The 21,233-nt window shown below is 32.6% G+C and overlaps 1 protein-coding gene across 3 annotated transcripts in view; it reads left to right on the forward strand.

Moving 5' to 3' along the window:
• Positions 1–21,233, forward strand: part of LOC143252473 (ceramide synthase 6-like) — a 46,139-nt gene that overhangs the window by 6,749 nt on the left and 18,157 nt on the right. The window contains exons 2-12 of one of the 3 annotated variants that reach the window (XR_013029009.1): positions 534–654; positions 1,809–1,921; positions 4,576–4,633; positions 5,521–5,571; positions 6,054–6,146; positions 7,059–7,187; positions 8,028–8,134; positions 8,604–8,757; positions 9,312–9,403; positions 17,750–17,786; positions 18,080–18,240. Coding sequence is in view for 1 of the 3 variants with exons in the window: in XM_076504652.1 (XP_076360767.1) it covers positions 534–654; positions 1,809–1,921; positions 4,576–4,633; positions 5,521–5,571; positions 6,054–6,146; positions 7,059–7,187; positions 8,028–8,134; positions 8,604–8,757; positions 9,312–9,398 (913 nt within the window). In the remaining 2 variants the exon portion in view is untranslated. Of the gene's footprint in view, positions 1–533; positions 655–1,808; positions 1,922–4,575; positions 4,634–5,520; positions 5,572–6,053; positions 6,147–7,058; positions 7,188–8,027; positions 8,135–8,603; positions 8,758–9,311; positions 15,502–17,749; positions 17,787–18,079; positions 19,859–21,233 lie in introns of those variants that run through there. The other 2 variants (XR_013029008.1, XM_076504652.1) reach the window with 2 other exon arrangements.

Consider the following 21,233-nt stretch of genomic DNA (forward strand, 5'->3'; position numbering starts at 1 on the left):
TGCTGTAAAAGCAGTGCAAAATGATGAAATGTCACTGAAGATATCTTTACATAAAAGTTATTAAAATGGTTTATATGTACTTGTATTTTGAAACTTTGTACACATGTGTACCCAACACCTGAAAGTTTAGATAAGGTAAAAAGGAGTGCACCTGTAGATAGGGTGCAACTATATGCAGAACATTTTAATTTGTGTAGTGTCTTTTACCATTTTAACAGATGTGTTGTTTCATAGTTTCACTTGATGCAGTAGAACAAGTTCTTTTTTTGTGTATTAACAAGACAAAGCACTGTGGATCTGGTAGTATGTTTTTACACTAAATATTTTAAAATGGATGAACTGATTTTGACATGTTTTAGACAAAAATTCCATTTTTTGTTGTAGATTGATCTGGCCTGTCTTGCTGGGTATTTTTTTGTTGTTTTAAAGGGAATTGGATTTTTTTAATATATTGTTTTTTTAGAAGATATCTAACTTCTAAGTTAAAGCACATTTTAGTGTTTTAATGTCTTCTTGTTATAACTATTTTTTAGGATAGTGTTTACACCAATAGCAGTATACTTTGGTTTGAAGGTAACAAGACCCAAGAAAGCACCAGAGAATCCCATCCTAGAAAAAGCTTTCAAAGCAAATGGCCGAATACCTTACAAACAGGTAAAAAAAAACCCATGTAAAGAAAAATAGGAATATAGCATTTTTATGCAATTGGACAGTTGTTGGCTTGTACATAAAGTTAACTTGTTTCAAGTTGGTTTCTTTTAAAAATGTAGCTGTGTAATGATGAACAAGATACCATTAGAATGTTTCTTTATGGGAAATGCAACAAGGTGGTTACGACTAGATATCATTTAATAACCCTTCAAGGAATCCAGCCTATAATCTTAATGTTAGCACAGCTGTTCAATATACAGGTAGTATCAATGCACTTGTTTGTGGTTTTGAGTACAAAGTGTAAAGTTGCTAACGTTTGTTTCATAAAAAAAATTCCTGAACAGTTTAAATGTTAAAATATTTTCAGAGTTTAGTTTTTATTAATGTTGATTCTTCTAGCTCACCTTTCTCTTAATATTCATGAACTGAGAAAATGTAAGACCTGTGTGTGTGTGTGTGTGTGTGTGTGTGTGTAAGCTAGATGTGTGTAACTGTGAGATATGTCTGTAACACCACATTTGAAGAACTCTGATTCACCATTCATCAATGCATAAAAACAAGCTTAGGAAGAGGGGGTAAAGAGGGCAAACTTCAAGTACAAACCCTCCTTTGCCACTTGCTTGGGGACCATAAGGTTACATGTTAGGTTCTATAACAATTAGTTCAGTGGTTCTCCAGTTATAAGTGGACCCCAGAACATACGGGGGTTCGATATTGCCCCACCCACTATGTACACTTCTGGGAGAATGAAACATAGCACTTACAAGAAAATTGTAAGGGTGTCAAATCTTGGTGTTAATCTTTATGTTGCACTCTGGCAATCCATAAAACTAATTAGCAAAGTTGGTGACAATTAGTCGAGTGGCTTATCACTTGTAAGTTTACACCCTTTTTGTCAAACAAGTGTTCAGATGTGTGGCTTGGACATAATGGCTGCATAAAAAGAATTGGTACCAAAAAAAAACTTTACTATTAAATTTCTGTCTAAATATTCTGCTTTTCTGAAATTTTCAAATATAATAAAGTAAAAAAACATAATTTCTCATTGAATTGTATAAATTTAATGTAATACTAATATAATATTATGAGCTATTTATACATTGTATACAGTCAATGATTGAATTGGTTTTTATACTTTTTGTGGAATGAAATAATAGATACAAGGTTTGGCAAAGCAGCTGGACTGGCCTGGAAGAAAGGTGGAAAGATGGTTGAGACAACGAACAATCCAAGATAAACCACTAACCATCACTAAATTCACAGAGAGTTTGTAAGTATGAAACTGGTTATTAATTTAGACTAAATTTAAAGAAAAAAGAACTTGTTATAATGACTTAACAACAACCAGAAATGTACACATTAGTTTCTAGGTGCCTTTTAAAAAGGTGACCAGTTTTTCTAAAATTGTTGAAATTTAATTTGTATGCTTGTGTATTGTTTGTTCAAATAACTTAATTGTGTTTTGCTTTAAACATCCTCCACCAGAGATGCTAACTAAAACTTTCCAGTGCTTAACTTTGTATCCTTTAAACACAGGCTGATAATTGTATATTTAAATTGAGGTAGATGGAAATTAAAACAATTACATTTTGACTAAATTGTATATTTATAAACGGCTGGTATGAGTAGAGAACGCACTAAAAAACGTTTCAACTTCTTTTTTTAGTCATCATCAAGTTCACAAAGAAAGAGGTAACTGACTGATAGCTGACCACATGTTTTGAAGGGGTTGTGTAACTCAGTGTAGGAATGTATAGGGTGTGCTTAGATGTATCATTATATTTTATTAATACAGGTATAAAGGTGTTCCTTTGTATTAGTTTATTTTGGGCTTGAGTTGTTGTATAAGTAAAGCTTCTTTAATTTTGCATTTGTTTCTTTGTTTAGTATTTGAGTGTTTTCTATGGTTATGTTGTGTTTATTTGACTTGCAGTGTTTGAAAACGTGTGAAGGTGACTTATGTTCTTTGAATCTGGTTTCCATTTTTCTACTTGTTTCTCCAATATGGAAGTCGTGGCAATTATCACATTGTATTTTATAAATAATCTTGGTGTGGTGTTTGTCAGTGTAGTTTTTACATAGTATAGACCTCAGTTTTGTGCTTGGTTTTTGAATAAATTTGGTATTAACTGGAATGTCATATTTTGTTACTAGTTTTTGCCAAATGTTTATTTGTCTGCTGATGTCAGGAATATATGGTATGCAGCAGTATATGGTTTCATGATTTTTTGATTCGTGAGATACATTTACTTTAGTTGGTTGATTTTGCTTTCTGTCTAGGTGTGTGCGTATAATGTTTTCTACGGTTTGTGGAGGAAACTTGTTGATGCTCATGAAGTATTGTTTTTAATTTTGTCTAATTGACCAAGATTGTAATTAAATGATTCATATGTGGACATTTATTGGTTGTAGTGGACAATCTAGTTTATGAGGGTTGTGGTTGAAATGCAAGGAATTAAAACTACATTATATCCACTACTATACTGGTACAGATATGTAGATGACACGGTTGCAGGATTCAAATCTACAGAACACACACTTAATATTTTTCAGTCACATTAACTTTATAATCCCAACATTAACTTCACATGTGAATAGGAAGAAAGCAATCAAATATCATTTCTTAACCTCAAAATTACAAGAACCAACACACAATTCAAAACAAATCCACCAAAAAATCGCCCATACTGGACTATACATTCCTTTGGACTCATCACATGAACAAAACAAAAACTCAATATACTGAGAAACCAAATAAATGCAGCCATAAAACTATTCTCACCAAATAAAATTAATGATGAATTAGACAAAACAATACTTCATCAACACACACACACACACACACACACAGAGAGAGAGAGCAAAATCAACTAACAAAAGTAAATGTATCCTATGAATTAAAAAATCGCAAACATTTGGCAAAAACTTGCAACAAAACATGACCTTCCAGTTAATACCAAAGTTATTCAAAAAACCAGGCACAAAACTACGATCTATACAATGTAAAAACTACACTGACAAACACCACACTAACATTAATTATAAAATACAATGGGATAACTGTCACAATTTCTATATTGTAGAAAAATGGAAACCATATTCAAAGAACGATAAAAGTTGCCTTTGCACGTTTTCGAACGCTGCAAATCAAAAACAAAACCATAGAAAACCCCATACTACTAAATAAATAAGTAAATAAATAAATGCAAAATTAAAGAAGCCTTACTTATACAACAACTCAAGCCCAAAATAAATCAATACAAAGGAACACCTTTTATACCTATATTAATAAATATAATCAAACATCTAAGCACACTTTCTATAATCCTACACTCAATTACATAACTGCCTTCAAACATGTGGTCCGCTATAGGTCCGTAACCCTTTCTTTCTATGTGACCCTATCAATGACCAAAGAAGGCCAAAACATTGTTTACACCTCTTAGTGCCTTTCCTACCCATACCACCTGTTTTTTTTTTTTTTAATGTAGATAAAATTATATAAGTGGGTTTTCTCATCATCAGATTATTTTGACTAAATGTTTTATTTTATGATCTGTTCAGTATTATGAAGTGAATGCTACTATATAACTTAGTACAAGCAATGGAGATTTTATATTCTTCCTGGTTGCAGAGTGACTTCTGTTTTGTTAAGCAGTGTTCAAAAGCTTTATTTTCTGAGCCTTTTTATCTACATTTTATTCTTCTGTGTTTTATCTATAAGAACTGCAAAACTAGGGTTTTGTCATCTTTTAATAATATTTTGTTGGATTCAGTCTTGGAACATGTCAAATGTCTTTTACGGTTATGTGTAATGGTTCTTATGTTCATTCTAAATTCTGTAAGACTTGCAGTCTAAATATTTTTTACTTATCCTTTAAATTCTTTTTTTCTTCAAAACAAAATGTTATAAATTTATTACAGATGGAGGTTCACGTTTTACCTTTCAGCATTTTTGTATGGGTTGTTTACTCTCTTCAACGTAAGTTTTTATCTGAATTCACTACTTCTTTTGAACAGACCAAGATGTAACAAACTACTTCAGATCTGTCATAAGGATTATATTTAGCTATTTATTATGCAAATTGACTTGCAAATCTCTGAACTAAGGCTTGTGATTTAAACAGCTCTTGAATAGTTAGAAACTAATCTTGTGTATTGAGACGTTTGTGTTAACTATTTATTTTTTTATTTTCTTATTAGTAAGAAGAAAAAAAAATTACTTACCTACAACTATGCAACCAGCAATTGAAAATGTGGCTACTTTTAGTTATTTGTGTATTCAAGTAATTGTAAAGTAATTTTAAAATATTTTAACAGATGCATCTGCTGCTACTTACTGAAATAATATTCTGATGTACAATAGATGTGAAAATCTAATTAGGTTACTTTTTTGCAAACGTTATTCCATTTAGTTGTTTATTACATTCCTTAGAAACCTTTGTTTACACAAGTTTTTTAAAGCTTTTTCCTGGAAATGAAACTATAAATATTTTAAAATGAAAGATAGAGAATGCTGTTTTATTTTTTGTCCCATGATAGTGGACATGAGTTTAAACTAAAATCATCTTTCCAAGCAACATATTGCCTTTTATTGGACTTGGAGTAAACTGAGTTAATGGTAACTTAACTATTTCTGGGTGACTGTCAACATTTGCCAATGTAATTTTATTGTATAGCATGATATTGTAGCTAGTTACTAAAATAATACTAATCTTAAACATTAGTTTAATTGTTTTTCTGTGTAGCATTTATAACATAACATTTTAAGGTAGCTCTGTAAATGTGGTTTGCCAGTTATGTAATTTTGTTTTAAAATAAGCTATTGATGCAAATTTGGGATTAACTAAAATGTTTGGTTTGTTTTAGAAACCTTGGCTGTGGGACACTAGGCATTGCTGGTATGATTACCCACATCAGGTTGGTGTTTGTAGCATTACTTAAACTAATGTGATATTTCATGTAGCTTTACAAGAGCCTGATTCTTCATTTCAATGAAAATGGTCAGGTAGAAGTTGTGGCACTAAAACCTTGATTTTTGGAAGAACAATTCATAGTTTTTAAGTATCTTCCTTCCAATTGTTTATAAACAAACTTGAGGACCAGGTAACTAAATGGTAATCTTTGCAGATAAATATTGTTTAATGAAATTATAGAAAACAATTTAGAACTTAAAATAAATCATTTACTTTTATACAGTACTAGTTTAATTTCATAAGTTTTTTTTTTTTGTTGTTTTTTTTTTAATGGTTTTAAAAAATCTGTTCTTAATATATTGAACAAAACTTATATTTTTATATGTCGTACTTGCAAGTTGTTGATTTACAATTTTGTTCTTGTACAAGTGTTAATACTGTAACGTTTGGACCTCTAATGGGACCAACATAACTTTTCTTTTGCAGTCAGTAACCAGTGATGTATGGTGGTACTACATGATAGAATTAGGTTTCTACTGGTCTCTTACATTTTCTCAGTTCATGGACATTAAGAGAAAGGTGAGCTAGAAGAATCAACATACCATAACTTCTCACACAGCCTACCAGTAAGTAAGCATGTTCAATTACGTGAACATGCTTGGTAGTGTACGTGTCCAATTGGAGTAACCTTGGAAGAGTAGTAATTTCATCTTCAGATCATTATTATTTAAACAATGTTGTTGTGAAGGATTTCTATTGTCAGATGTATTTATGCATGGTAAGCTGCAATCCAATTAAATGTTTTATATTTTAGTGAAATTAAATAATCGCATTCAAATGAAGCTAAATTAATATACAAAATTATGAAGGACTGTTAAAAACAGCAAATCCCAACCTTGGCTTAATTATAACCATAAATTAAGCCATAAACAAATGCAGACCTTGCTAATGCTCTTGTGGCTGAATAAGAGCACATCCTTGCAGCCATGTTCCAAAATCTGGTAAATCCTTCTCAGAAGAGTGGAGGTTATAGCAGTAAAGGTGCACCAATTCCATCTTAATGTATAATGCCCATGGTTTTGAAATGAAATGTTCAACAAGCATATGGGTGTAATGTTCAGGTATGCATGTACTCTTAGCTATGTAGTGTGTGTTTTTTATATACAGCAAATTACATGTACTTATCTTTCATACTTACTAAAATATGTAATTTCACCATTGCACATCTTGTAAGTTGTGGTACTGTCTTCTGTAATCTGTATTTTCTGTTTGCATCTGGGTGTGTTTCATTCATATAGTAACACGAGAATGAGTAACTTTGCTATAGAACAGTAAGTTTGCCTTGTGTGTATGAAGTTATGAATTGCTTATTTTACTAAATTCAGTTTCTTTTTAAATACCATATTTCCAAAATCATTGATTTTTAGTTTTATATTCCACAGAATTCCAGTGTTTAAAAACATTCTGTAATAAATACAACTTTGTTTTCAGGATTTTCTACAGATGTTTATGCATCACATTATCACTATCTCATTACTGAGTTTTTCATGGGCCTGTAACTTTTGGAGAATAGGTACTTTAGTCATGCTTGTTCATGACTTTGCAGATATTCCTCTGGAGGTGAGAAATGGACACGTTTGTTTTTAAAAGGTTTTAGTCTAGTAGTAAAATCGTCATTATTAATAGGGTGTAACAGTTACAAGACACTCAAACCTGTAAGCAATCTTAACACCTACATATCAGTTTTTAATTGATTTTTGGAGTTAGTAACTGGTTCAAATAATTGGATCATGGATAATCTAGATCTGTACTTTGTTAACCAGATGTATAGGAGTTAAATTTGCACAAATTTAACCTTAAAGCAGTTTCAACATGGTTATATATAAGGTTTTAAAATTTTTCTTTAGGTCATTAAAGTCTTACTGAGTTAGACATTTGGGATAAATTTTAAATTGATTATTAATGTTCAAAATTGAAACTTAATTAGTTTATTGAAGTTTCACTTAGTGGTGAGTGTATTTCAACAGAAGAAATCTGTTTAACTATATGTATAACGGTTTGCCTCTTTTGACCTTACAACCACCATGAATCTCTAATCCTAAAAGTACTGTGTATCTTTATGAAATTTTGTGGGTTTTACTGTGAGTTTCAAGTCTATACACGAAACATCTTCTTTTTTACTATTTATTTGTATGTGAATTTGATTTCTTTACTTCAAGTTAATGGAGATCTTCATGCTTAAAATAATGCTTCTTTTAATTTTTTATTACAATAACTGCTTCTGTAACCTCCTAATTTATTTTTATTTTAAATTTGAAAAAATTTCTCCTCCAAGGTTTTGGGTGACCTGGTTTTAAGATTTCACACTACCTGTTTTGTTAACCAATATCTAATTTATTGAAGGTTGTTACATAATTGTATTCTAATTTGCTATTTGGTAACTTCTTTTTTTTTCTAAAGGTAACTAAAATGTGCAAGTACTTAAAGAAGCAAAACTTGGCAGACATATCATTCATAGTCTTCACTCTAGCCTGGATCATTTCTCGTCTAGGACTCTTCCCTTGTAGGTGTGTAATTACTGCCTTTCACAGTATCTTTTTTAGTTTTTCCATATCCAAAGTTTTTTTATCAATAGCAATCTATGAAATAAGTTTGTTATAACTTGTACCATTTTACAAAGTTTTTTTTATGAACTTAAATTACAGACACGTAAACCATACACTTATAATAGAAGGTTTTTTGTTTTTTTTAAATTTAAAGAGTTAACAGTATCTGTAATAAGCTAAAATGGATGAAATTTTTCCCAACCATAAGAAGTTAATTGTGACTGACTATTAAGAGTTAGGCTTTTGTGAGACTATAATAGCTTATGATATTGACTACGGTTTGATAAAAGTAACATACAGCAGATGTATGGTATTTATGACTCTTCTTTGTGAAGTATGTAACAGCTTTCATTTTACTTGTACTAGTAATATTTGATTAAGATAATTTTCACTGAAGTGTATTTGTAATATGAATATCTTTATTTTACAGAATAATCTACAGTACAATGTACGAAGCGATTACTATTCTGGACTTCTTTCCAGTATATTACATCTTTAATACCCTGCTTCTAGCACTTCAGTTTCTTCACATTGCATGGACCTGGATTATTATCCGTATTGCCATCCAGGCTATTAGGAAAGGTGTAAGTTCTCTCTTTGTTTCTGCAGGTGAATCTTAACGTTTGTAGCTGAATCGATGATGATGGGTGTTTCTGTAGACATTAGATACTGAACTCCTAAACTCTTCCATATTTCATGTTGTTTGCTTAAATTTTGAACATTGCTATAGGTAACTCATTTCTTAAGTTTAATTATTTTACACATATTCATGAGATTTAGGTGAACAACAGCATTGTTAAACTTTATCCACGAGGAGTGCAATGTTTCATGTTTAATCTGTTTAGCTTTAGTTTTTTAGTCTCATTTAATTTCGGTTTTGCTTCTATCGGAGCACACTTTTTGGCTACTGGAATATTGAAAGTATTATGACTGTAGCTTACGATGTCCATGTTTATTAATTTTAATAATTTACTCGCTATACAAATGTAGTTCAATGTAAAAACAATTGTTATAGGTCTCTTAGTGTAAGATATGCTGTGATTCTAAGTTGTAGTTGAAAATTACACCTGTAACAGGTTTTTTTTTTTTAATTATCAAAGTTTTTCTGTTTACGATACTTTATTTTAAATAAACTTAGGTGAAGGATCTACGAAGTGACAGCAGTAATGCTGAGAGTAGCAGTGAAAACATTTCGAACCAAAATAGAAAAAGTCATCAGTCCTGAGAACGGTAACATGCTCGGAAATCTTGTCATTATCATTATCATGTCGAACACCGTCGGTCATTGTTATGGCATTCCAAGCAACACTTGAAATATGAAGTTGGAGTTTCTTGTTAATGTGTGTTTCATGATTATAAACCTGTGTAATTGGTAGACATCACTGCAGGGCTCATTATTATCATTTTGATTTTTATTGTGACCAAAATGACAGTTGTTTTCGATAACGCTGTAATGGTATTATAAATATCTGTATTTGTCATTATCAACTTGCAAGCTAAATATGTGTAACAATTAAAAATGTATTTCATAAGCTACTTAATTTCTTTTATTAACCCTATATTGGGGTGAAAGTGCATGCCACATAATTTTTTAGTGTTGTCATATACATATGGTGTATTTAATGCACAATTGGTAACTCAGCCTTGCTGATTTAATTACTCGTTGTGATAGAGTATACATTGGATGTAATTTAGAAGAACGAAATCCATGGAAATTATGAAATTCAATTTGTAATAAACTAAAATGACAACTTTTATTCTTCACAGGAGCATTGCCTTTAACTTAGACTTGCCACTGTTGTCTTCAATTCAGACTTATCTTGAGTAGTCACATTTGTAACTTGCCTGATTTTTATGTATGCAACAAACTTGAACATTCTCCTAAAAGCTTGTTTCCTGTATGTACACTTAATACATTAATATTTTATCACCCTTTACACTTGCTCTGATTTGTATGCATGTAAATTGGTGTGCCAGCTACAGTAAACATTACTTCTCCAGTGTGGGGTCAGCTGAGCTGATAGACTGTGTTCATGCTGCTTGAATACATTGTTACTCTTTACTCTGTCACACTATAAAACTATACTTAAATACCGAACTGTAAAAATAAACCAAATAATAAAAACTACTGTATAAGTGCAGTACAGATTAAACTTGCATACAGTACATGCAAACATGACTTTAAGTATAAACTGTGATTTAGAAAAACCGTACATAAGTATATTTGTACATTTAAGTTGTTTTTTACATGAAACTATGCAATAAGCATGTATCTGTTCAAAAGTTTACTGTATTGTTCTGGTCATAATTGTGTATATTTTATCTGAAAAATAATTGGATGGAGAGGTCCAACTTTATTTAAATGGGGATAAAATAAAAGGAAGAAATTTGTAAACCCCCCAATGCTTTCCTGCTGATTGCTTCCTTCACATGTCTAAAGTAAAAATGTAAAGAGCAGGAAAGTAGAAAAATGCAAAAGGGGCATAAAAACTTTGCAATTGTTGGCATAATTGGATCGAGACAAGAAGGTAAACAACAAAATGAAGGAAAGAGGTGGAAAATCTGAAACATGTTGGAAGTTGTAAATGGAATACTTTGTAAGAATTGGATCATACAGAGAATAGAACAGGCAAGATGTTGGGAAAAAAAACAAAAAAAAAACACCCAGTTGACCGGGTCCAAGACCTTAAGCAAACTTTTTATATTTAAGAATGGTTTTAAAAAAACAAATTCACGCATAATGCGAGGTGGAAGCTAGTTTACTGCACATATATATATTGGTACATTTGAACTTTAAGAGGAAATCCTCTTCCCTAAAAAGACCTTATTCAAATTAGTTGCAATATAAAGAGAAATGTTTAGCTAATGTTAAATCAACTGAGCAACTGTGTGTTGTCTTGGTCCATATGTACATTTGTGTAACTGTGCAAAAGAAACTTTACTTTTTTTCAAATATACAAACTTTCTAGGAATTATCCATCCTTATGGCTAGCCAGCAGGCCTGTGGACTTGTGACCCTAAGAATTGGGTTTTGCTTTGTTCTTGACAAGAAACAAACCACAATAATTAGCAGTAATTATAAATTGGTGTTGTGCCCTTTAAAAGAATAAACTTATTCAGTAGATGAGCCCCAGCAGTTCAGTTGTTAAGTGTTAATTCGGAACACCTGATGCAAGTAACTGGATTTCAATATTTGTGGTAGGCATAGTACAGATAGACCATATTGTATCTTTCTGGGCATGTACCAAGTTGGAACATGAAAACATGGCATAATTATCAACTGTTGTTTTAGTAAGCATAAGAAGGTGAGCTCTCTCTCTCTCTCCATAATATTAGTAAGAAGGGCTTTCTGTAACAGTAGTAGTAACTATTAAGAACTTTGATTTTAGCATTTAGGGCCATAAAACTGGGGCAGCTGTTCTGTTAGGTAAATTGATATATTTAACCAATGACAAGAACTATTGTAAATGCTTATTCTCAGGCTAAGCACTAGTCCAAACAAAGTAACAATGGGATTGATTAAACAACAATCTTAACAGAACTTGTTGGGTGATTGAGTACTTCCTAGATAATGTTATAATTTATTGTTTTAACCCTGTATTATCTCTCTCCACCATATTTATGTCAATTAATGGATAAAACTGTTCCATGGATAAGTGGTGTAAAAACTGTAGTGTTAAAATCCTTACTTTGAATCAGTCTTTGTATTTAATCTGAAATATTTGTGGAAATGGGTAGAAAAATATGGAAATTGTTAATTACGTGGCGAAGATCATTGTCAAGTGTTATTTGGATTGAGGTAGCTGGTGATTAGTTTGTGTGACTGAATTTGAGATCCATGGTTTACCACAAAATAATTCACTTTTGGGCCATGAGCATGTCATAAAAAATAATGGACAAATCCCCAGATTTGACTTGTAGTTCAAGTTAGAAGAGGGGGAGATCTTTAGTAGCTGATGTGTGTGTGTGTGTGTGTGTATAGTGTGTTGGTTCAACATTTGTTACTTGCTGATTTGTTAAAACAGCATGTAATAGAAAACTGCTTTTATATTTCCTAGAACTTTGTGTCTGATTTTTATTTATTTTTAACAGGGAATATCTAATATTACGCATTTGATAATGTTCGTGGTATGCTGAAAGTGGCAGGGGAGTAAACCTGTATTCATAGTAAATAATTCTTAAACGAATATATAATTCTGCACATAAGATGACCAATTTTCCTAACTTTCAAAAACTCAATTCATTGAGATTTGTTATGTGGTTACAGGTAAGTGGGTGATTTCAAACAATAATATACAAACGTTTGTAAGGGAATAAATATAGAATACAGTATTCCCTCGCTATTCGCGGGGTTACGTTCTTTACCCCCCGCGAATAGCGAAAAACCGCGAATATTGGATGCAGTTTTAAAACTTCTATGTATGAGATTATATACGGTACTAAATGCTTCCCAGACACTTTCTAAAGACACTCTTACTCATTAATACAGTAATAATGTAGTAATATTGCATGCAGTCATGTATTTCACTAATGTAGTAATGATAATGTAAACACTTTTTAATTTCGTACTGCAACAATATTTTGATCAAAAAGAAACGTAAATACAGGAGGACAGTAACACCGCATAGTATAGTTACCCATACTGTATTACTGTACCGTAAAGTCATTTTCTATGCGTACAACACATGTATTAGAATTGACAGAAAGTGGAACAAATTTAAAGGCAAACTTAAACAGATAAATACAGTGCGCACAGTTCAGGTAATAATAATACAGTACAGTACAATTCAGTAATAATATGCAATTAAAAACATTATTAATACACGGTCACAAAAATATGCACTGTATATACAGTGTATGCATTTATAGAAAAAAATACGTACTGTATTGCAATAATAATTGAAAAAAAATTTAATATTGTTTGTGCACTCGCCAATAATGAATGATGATGAAATTTGCTGTGCCATACGATGATGATGATAACATTAATGTACAGTATGGCACAGCTTAGCTGCTGCTTTACAGCACTTTAGGTAATTACTCCTTCTCTTCAGACACTTAAGGAGAAAGCTCCATTTCTTCAGGAGAGTCAAGATGTTGTGTTGTTTCTTTAGGAGAGTCAGGAGGAGGTGTCGTACTTTCTTCGGGTGTGGCTTGGTTTGACGTTTTGGGTACCTTCTTTAGGAACATGGTTATTGGCAGCTGGTTCCGTTGTTTTTTCATAGTGATGAATAGTTTTGTAAGTCGACATGGTAGAGTTAATTGCATTTGAGAATTGCAGCGAACGAACCATGTAAGGGTCCCATGACTTGGCAGTCTCTTGCAAATCCTTTGCTTTTGACATGAGTTCAGCCAACCGTTCTAGAATTAGACCCTCTTCCTCTTGTGATGGTTCTTCCTGGCCCTCTGTTTCTTCTTCACTGGCAGATTTCGTCAACTCTGCCAAATCTTCGTCCGTTAGAGGCTGAGAGTGGGCGTTAATCAGGTAATTGAACTCTTCATAAGTTATGTCATCAAAGCCTTCACCACCGATTAACTTTGCTAGTTTAACTGACTTGTTGACAGCATCATGTTGAATTTCATCCGGTGAGAACCCTTTGTAATCATGAACACATTCTGGCCACAGATTTTTCCAACATGCGTTAAATGTTTCTTTTTTTCATGTCTCGAAGTGCCTTGTGTATGACTGTCAGGCACGATGCAATTGTGAAATTGCGCCAGTACACTTTCAACTGGAAGTCCTCATTCTCGTCTATTTCATCAACTAATTGTTGAAGACAGTTGCCAGTGTAAAGTGCCTTAAAGGCACGAATCACTCCTTGATCCATAGGCTGGAGGAGGGATGTTGTGTTGGGAGGGAGAACTCGATCTGGACTCCCTCATGATACAAATCCACAGGGTGACCGCCAGCATTATCCATGATCAGCAACACTCGAAATTCGAGTTCTTTTTTGCGAAGGTATTCTACCACTTGAGGGATGAAACACTGATGAAACCAGTTGGATGTCAGGAGCTTCGTAATCCAGGCCTTGGAATTATGCATCCAGAAGACAGGCAAAGTGTTTTTATTTTTGTTCTTCAGAGCCCTGGGCTTTGCAGATTTATAAATGAGGCCGGGTTTCATCATCCAGCCAGCAGCATTGCCACACATAATAAGTGTCACTCTGTCCTTTTGTGCTTTGAATCCTGGGGCTTTCAGTTCGTCCTTCATGATGAAAGTTCTGGAAGGCATTTTTTTTTCCAGAACAACCCAGTCTCGTCCGTGTTGATGACCTGCTCTGGCTTGTATCCCTTCTCCTCAATGAGTTTTTTAAAGGCCTCAGGATACTTTGCTGCAGCTTCTCCGTGGGATTTTCCAAATCGTAGTTGGTAACGTTTCAGGAAACGATCGAACCAACCCTTGCTGGCATGAAATTCTTCGGCATCAGCTGCTGTTGATGGTCCTGGTTGTCCTTCAGTGAATTGAGAATATAATTTCAATGCCTTCTTTTGAATGATCTTGGTGTCCAAATGGATATTTTTCTTTCGCAAGTCTTGTATCCACAATGCTAAGGCAGATTCCATCCTCACTATTGCCTTATTTCTTACAACATTCACCATCTTAGCACTTCCACAAAAATTCGTATCTACACTAGCTCTGATTGCTTGTTCATTTTTCTTTATGTAACGCACGGTGCTCTCATTCACTCCGTAATGGCGTCCTACAGCAGCATAACCTTTTCCTTCCTTTATCATATCAAGCAGTTGTACCTTCTCATGCAGGGTCATAACCTTTTTCTGGCGCTTAGGTTCCTTGCCAGAAGCTGGAGGTGTAGGGCGTTTGAATGGCATTGTAGGGTGTAAATAATATTGTAAATTAAACACTTGAATTTACAGTCCAAACAACCACGTTGAAAACTCACGCGCGAATGAAAGAGAGAAACAGCTGATCAGCAGCACGCGTATGCAGCCAATCAGCAAGAAGGAGAAACTAAAGCTGTCAGCCACTGGCTAAATTCAAACCTATTTCCTAGCCTCCTCGGGACCGAGCTCTGTATGTGTGTGTGTGTGTGTGTGTGTGTAGTGCGTTACCGGCTGTGCTTTGCCGTTTGCGTTGTGGGGGAAGCTGAGGCAGTCAGCCAATAGCAGCTCAGCCCATTGTTCGATAAAGACGTCAATCGATAAAACTGCTTGAGAGAGTAAATACAGACATACCCTCGAAAAGCGTTTTTAGTCTCTATGACCTACAAAAACCCGGTTTATCGAGCATTCGTTTTTATGACGTTATGACGCTAGCCCGGTATACCGGCATACGATGTGATAGGGTTAAGAGCCTAACCCGCGAACAGGTGAGGGTATACTGTATGTTTCTAAGTTCTTAGGCCCAGTGAGCTTTTTATTATTATTATTATTGATTTTCCGCTTATTCTATCCATTAAACATGTTATTTACTTTATATTCTACCCTTATATTATTATTCATTGCTGTCTTTTTTTTTTTTTTAATTAGATTTTTTTTCCAGCTTTCCGTCTGTCATTTTTACTGCCGTGTTAGCATTTAATAACAGTAACTTTTTGAATGACACCAAAGAAAGGTGTACAGTAACAAGTCAACTGCTACATCTGGTGTTTATAAGGCTTTTTATCCATTTCAGGCTGTGGATTGAAGGATTCAGAATTTGAGAACTGACAATACTTTACATCTACACCCTCGACTGTTGGGTTTGATACAAGAGTAATGGTCATTCAGACAAAGTTGTGATGATGGCTGCTCCCTTTTTTCTCATTAATGAGAATGGTTATATCTGAACTATAAAATTTCTGACTTGGTTGTTCAGGCCACTTGTGTGTAAGGTACCATTCAAGTTAAAAGTTTATTCCCCTTTTTTCCATCTTTGTGCATTCAGTTAGGCTCATATTCTCTGTGTTATTTAGGTCTACCGTTTCTGTTCTTGGTAGTTTTAGTCCCTTTTGTTTGTTTCATTCATTTATTTTTACCTTTTTTCTGAAACTTGTTTCTCTCTTTCCTTCTGACGTGGGCCATTTACAATTCCTGCAACCTGCTACAGAAAGTGAATAGGAGTCGGATATCAAAACAGTTTGGACTTTAACGTGCATCATTCCTTTTCTATATCTTACTCCCATTTCTTTCTTTCTCTTGTTAAGCTTAAGTTTTTTTTTCTGCAATTAATTATTTTCTGGATAATTAGCTTGAATTCCACAGCCAAAAATACCCAACCTTTCACTTATGTAACAGTGTTTGATAAGGGGTAGCCTAAACGTTGGTGGTGGTTGGTGTTAGCTCTTCTAACTCTCAAATAGAAAACCTTCAAGTAACTGTGCATGAAATTGAATGAAAATCTTAAATTAAATATATGAACTTTTTTATTTACTATCACACAAAATATTAATAAATATGCATTAAGTAGCTTATTAAATATGTTTTTATTTATCACTATTTTTATATTGCCAGATTACTGACTTCCATGTGTAAATTTTTTAAATGCTGGTTTCTTCTGTACACATTCAACTAGTTTATTTCTGAACTTAGATTCAATTATTTCTTTATAAATTTTGTTTAAGTCTTTTAATCAGAGATATATTTTGATGTTTCTGAACAAAACAGAATTTAACAATTAGTCATAAGTGACTTAATATTTAAGACCTAATGATTATTTGGAATTCATATTATTAAAAATAGTTTTATGTTTTGAGTTATGGTTTAAGAAATTGAGAAAATGAACAGTTTTTAAATAACTTGAAGCTGCAATTCACAGAACATTAGAATGACTGCTTTTAAAGCAGAGTGCACAGTCTTTCTCCATTATGTAATTGTTATTGTAGTGGTTAATTAGTAACAGAGAGTCCTTCCCCATTATCTAAATGTTATTGCAGTGGTTAATTAATCTTATTTCTTGTCATTTAATTTTTGCAGCAGCTGTATTAGAAGGAACTATCACTTATGGTGACTTAACTGTCGTCAGAAGTTAATGAGACTAAAATTACCAGTTTTAGTATTTCTTTTTGGGGACCACACATCTAATTTGTTATTTGTGTGTGTGTAATGTGAATACCAACTGAAAAGCTTTATTCATTGAAAACTTGAAAATAGAAAACTTAAACTGCTTATCTAGCTCTGCATTCCGTTTGGAAAGCTGTAGTGAAGAGTACAACTGAGAGATGTTGTGTAGGTAAAAATCACAGCAATAAACTGTGGCCCTAATGTGGTACGTAGACAGTTGAAAGAAAACTGGGTGGGGAGTGAGCTTCACTGTTTGGAAAAACGAGGAATGAACAGATAAAAATAATGAACCTCGATCCCCTGTCTATATGTAAATTTGTTCAGTTTGTGTTTGTATACTCATGTTAAAGGCCTGATGAGTTATGGTATTGGATAAAAGGTTTTGTTAACCATTGCACGTGGTAGATATGGTGTGTTTGACGTATTTGTCTTTTTGTCTTTTACATTTATTCATAATTTTGTATAATTATAGATATTTTGTTAAAATTAGGTAAGTAAACTGTATAAAGTTAAAGCAATTTCTTAGATGCACGTAGAAAGTAATTTCTGAGTGATATTTTTATTCTTCAATTAAAGTTTGGAAGACTTGGCTGCCCTGACAAATTGATTTGAGGTAACTTTCCTGTTTGCTAAACATTGTAAAATAGCTATAAGTGTTCTTTGTATCTTGTAGGCTTTAAGCTATAATACTACATAATCTGTTTTTATGGCAAAATAAAAGTATTGGACAAGATTTCTGTAATGAATAAATACATCCTAGAAAAATTGAGATGTACTTCAATCATATGCTCAGAAGAAATGTATGGAATTACTGTCAGTATTTTTTCATTATCAAATAATTTATACAGATAGTTTTGAGTAGCATCTATTTTATTGATTTAAAACTCACAACTTTTATATTTTCAGTTGAAAGTTTTAGTCTGAAGCTGTGGGCCATTGATGGTTTTCATTATTCCTTAAAATGTTGGACAGATGAAAGACTTAGTAATGTCAGTATCAAGTAATTTTATCTGATCTGGTTAAGGAAGTGATATGTTGAAATAATGGTACTTCTTGAATGATGGCTAGTAAGTATGGTTTGTAGTTTAACATGCTGATAACTCCAAGTAATAAAGATGCATTTTGATCAAGAGCAGTTGGCATTTAAGGATCACCCAGACAACATCACATACTGCATACTGACTAAACAGTAATTTTAAAATAAATTTCTAAGAATGTGTTAAATGCAATTGTCTTAACATAGTAGTTAACTAAGACATCAAATTTATGTAATATTTATAGTTCAATCGATGTTTACTTGCTTATATCTTGCTTTGTGTCAACTGTGTAACTTGCAAGTGCACTTTCATAATGCAAGTAACACCCAAGAATTGTTTAACACCATCTATGTGACTTGTTTTACCAAAATTTTACTTAAACCTAAGTAATAACATTTTGGAAAGATTTATCATGATTTTCTACATGCTGTCACCCAGTACTTAATATGTCTTGGCAAGTAAAGGTGTTGTTGCTATTTGACTAGATATATTGATGGATTGTATTTTTTTCACAAACCTTTGTAAAATTATATCAGTCTTTACAAGTGACCAAAGAAAGGTGTTTAAAAAATGTTATAATTTGGAATGATTAACAAAAATTTCAGTTGGTTTTTAATATTCATGACTGTTTCATAATTGAAGTAAAAATAAATATTGAAACAACAAAAGATGTGAAACTACAACTAAGACTATTTGAAGAACCTGTGAAGTGTTTACATGACTGGTGGTAAGCTTCTGTGTGAAATGTTTACATGACCGGTGATAGTGTTGTTGTTTTTGTTAAAAGTGCGATATGGATAAGGCTTGTATAAATTTTGCTTTGTACTTAACTATCATATATTATTTTTACTTTAGCAGGTTAAACTGCTATTGATAGCACGTGCTATGTCAGTAACTGGAACAGTAAGTGAAACACTGGATGTTTGTAAATGTAGTTTTAAGTTTTGTTCAAGGGATTTTTATGGACACAAAAATCCTTATAAAGTGGAAAATAGTTGCTTACAAGATAGTTAAACGTTATTTGTTAGAAATATGATAAAAATTCCATAATTCTCACTACTTTCATCTGAATGTAAAAAAAAAAAAAACTGTTTATATTTACCTATTGTATAGTTCATATTTCATTGAAATGTTGTAACTGTACATTAAGTAATTGGGCAAAACACCATGACTGAACAATGTTATTGGAGGAAATAATTCAAGTCTGGTTTTATTTAGCAAATATAAATTTTATTAAAATATTATCACAAATTTATTTCATTATTTATAATAATAATAATACGTCTTATGAGGTAGAAATTAATATTTTTGGATATCTCTTCCAGAACAATATATACAAGTTATATACAAGTATTCAAGCTTATATTGGCCTCTCTCTATTTTTGGGAGTAGGGGAGAGAGATCTTATTTATTTTACAAGAAATTAATTTGTTTTATTTCTTCTATTTCTAAATCTAGTTCATAATATTAAAACTAGTTACGTAGGAAAGTGTCGTATATTCCTACTAAATGTTACGTTAACATTGTCACTTAACACCAACTTTCTCATATTTTACGTAAACAATGGGTATATTTAAGTGTGATCTTTGCCTTTCTGTAAAGAAAAGCATGCATATGCCATTTAGAAAAATAAAGTATTGGTCTAAATTAAGTGTTTCTTGCTTTATCTGAAGACTATTTGTTTTCCCATTCACTTGTTGGAGGGAAGGAAACAACTGAAATATAAAGTCCAATGGTAACTGAATTACTGCTTATAAATCGAGTTACTTTAACGAGCGGAAGTGACTGAATTAAATGATCTGAGACAAAAGCACGTTACAAAATGTTTTTTGTTTAAGTTGTTATTCCTTTTTAATCATAAATGGTTTACATCAAATCAGCCGCAGTTTCTTAAAACACCTTTTTTGTGTGTAGGCTTCGTTCTTTTTTATAAACGTATTTCAGGAACAAAGGTTTAGTGTTATAATTGCAACTTGAACCTGAAACTAATTAAATATTGATGGTTATCCAGAAGCTTGTACGTTCTGTTCTCCAATATTCACTACGTTATGTAAATTTGTTTGTTGAACTCTTCGTAAAGGTATTCGAAGGTTATTTATCCTAAATTTTGAAATAATAAAGTAGAGGGATGGCAGATAGTCAACACTACCAAACTCTTAGGCTGCTCTCTCTACCAAAGAATAGTGGGATTTACTGTTACGTTATAATTCCCCCGCGACTTAAAGAGCGAGTATGTTCGATGATGTGATTCATCAGGTCTACGTACATGATTGCTGTATTACAATTACTTTCACGTAGCGTGGGTGAAGTGTTTACGAGTTACTGATTTGTTAACTATTACGTAATGTTACTGATTTGACCTTACCCGCTGACACGGAGTTTTTAGAAATGGAGAAAAAAAATGTATATCTGTTAAAAGTGAGGAGGGGACAAGAAATAGGAGAGAAAGTTTTTTTCATAAAGCAATAAAAAGTTGGATGGCACGTACCCTTCTGTCTCGTTAGTTAAACGTATGATGGTTTAATTTCAAAGCATCAACTTCGTAATGTTAGTATTTCAGTCTGTTGCCACTAGGTGTTTAGCCTTATAGTTGATGATGTTTTTCTTCCTCGGCTTGGATATAAGTACGTTGTTGAGACTTGCTATTCCTCATATTGTAATGGTACTAGTCCCTGCGTGGCATCCTAGGTTTGCTTATAGTTCAGAGTTCATAAAATAAAAACACGAGCTTATTCACGAAAGTCGTGTAGAGCTTCACAAAATACAGATGTGAAATAGAATTCCAACGCCCATAATCACTATTCTTGTTACGTGATTAGGTGCACAACAACAAGATACAGGACTGGTATGATTCATCATAAAAGTAGGGTTGATTATCTGGGTGTGATGATCGTTTGAAGTAGTCGTAGTGAACCTGTAGGTAGAAAACATAATGGAAGTTTGTATCTAGTTTTATCTCTCAGCCTACCCTGTTAGTATGATGAAGCAATAAAACAATCTTAGAATACTAACCGAAGTAGCAT

This window comes from Tachypleus tridentatus, chromosome 6 (assembly GCF_004210375.1).
Source record: "Tachypleus tridentatus isolate NWPU-2018 chromosome 6, ASM421037v1, whole genome shotgun sequence".
Classification (NCBI taxonomy): domain Eukaryota; kingdom Metazoa; phylum Arthropoda; class Merostomata; order Xiphosura; family Limulidae; genus Tachypleus; species Tachypleus tridentatus.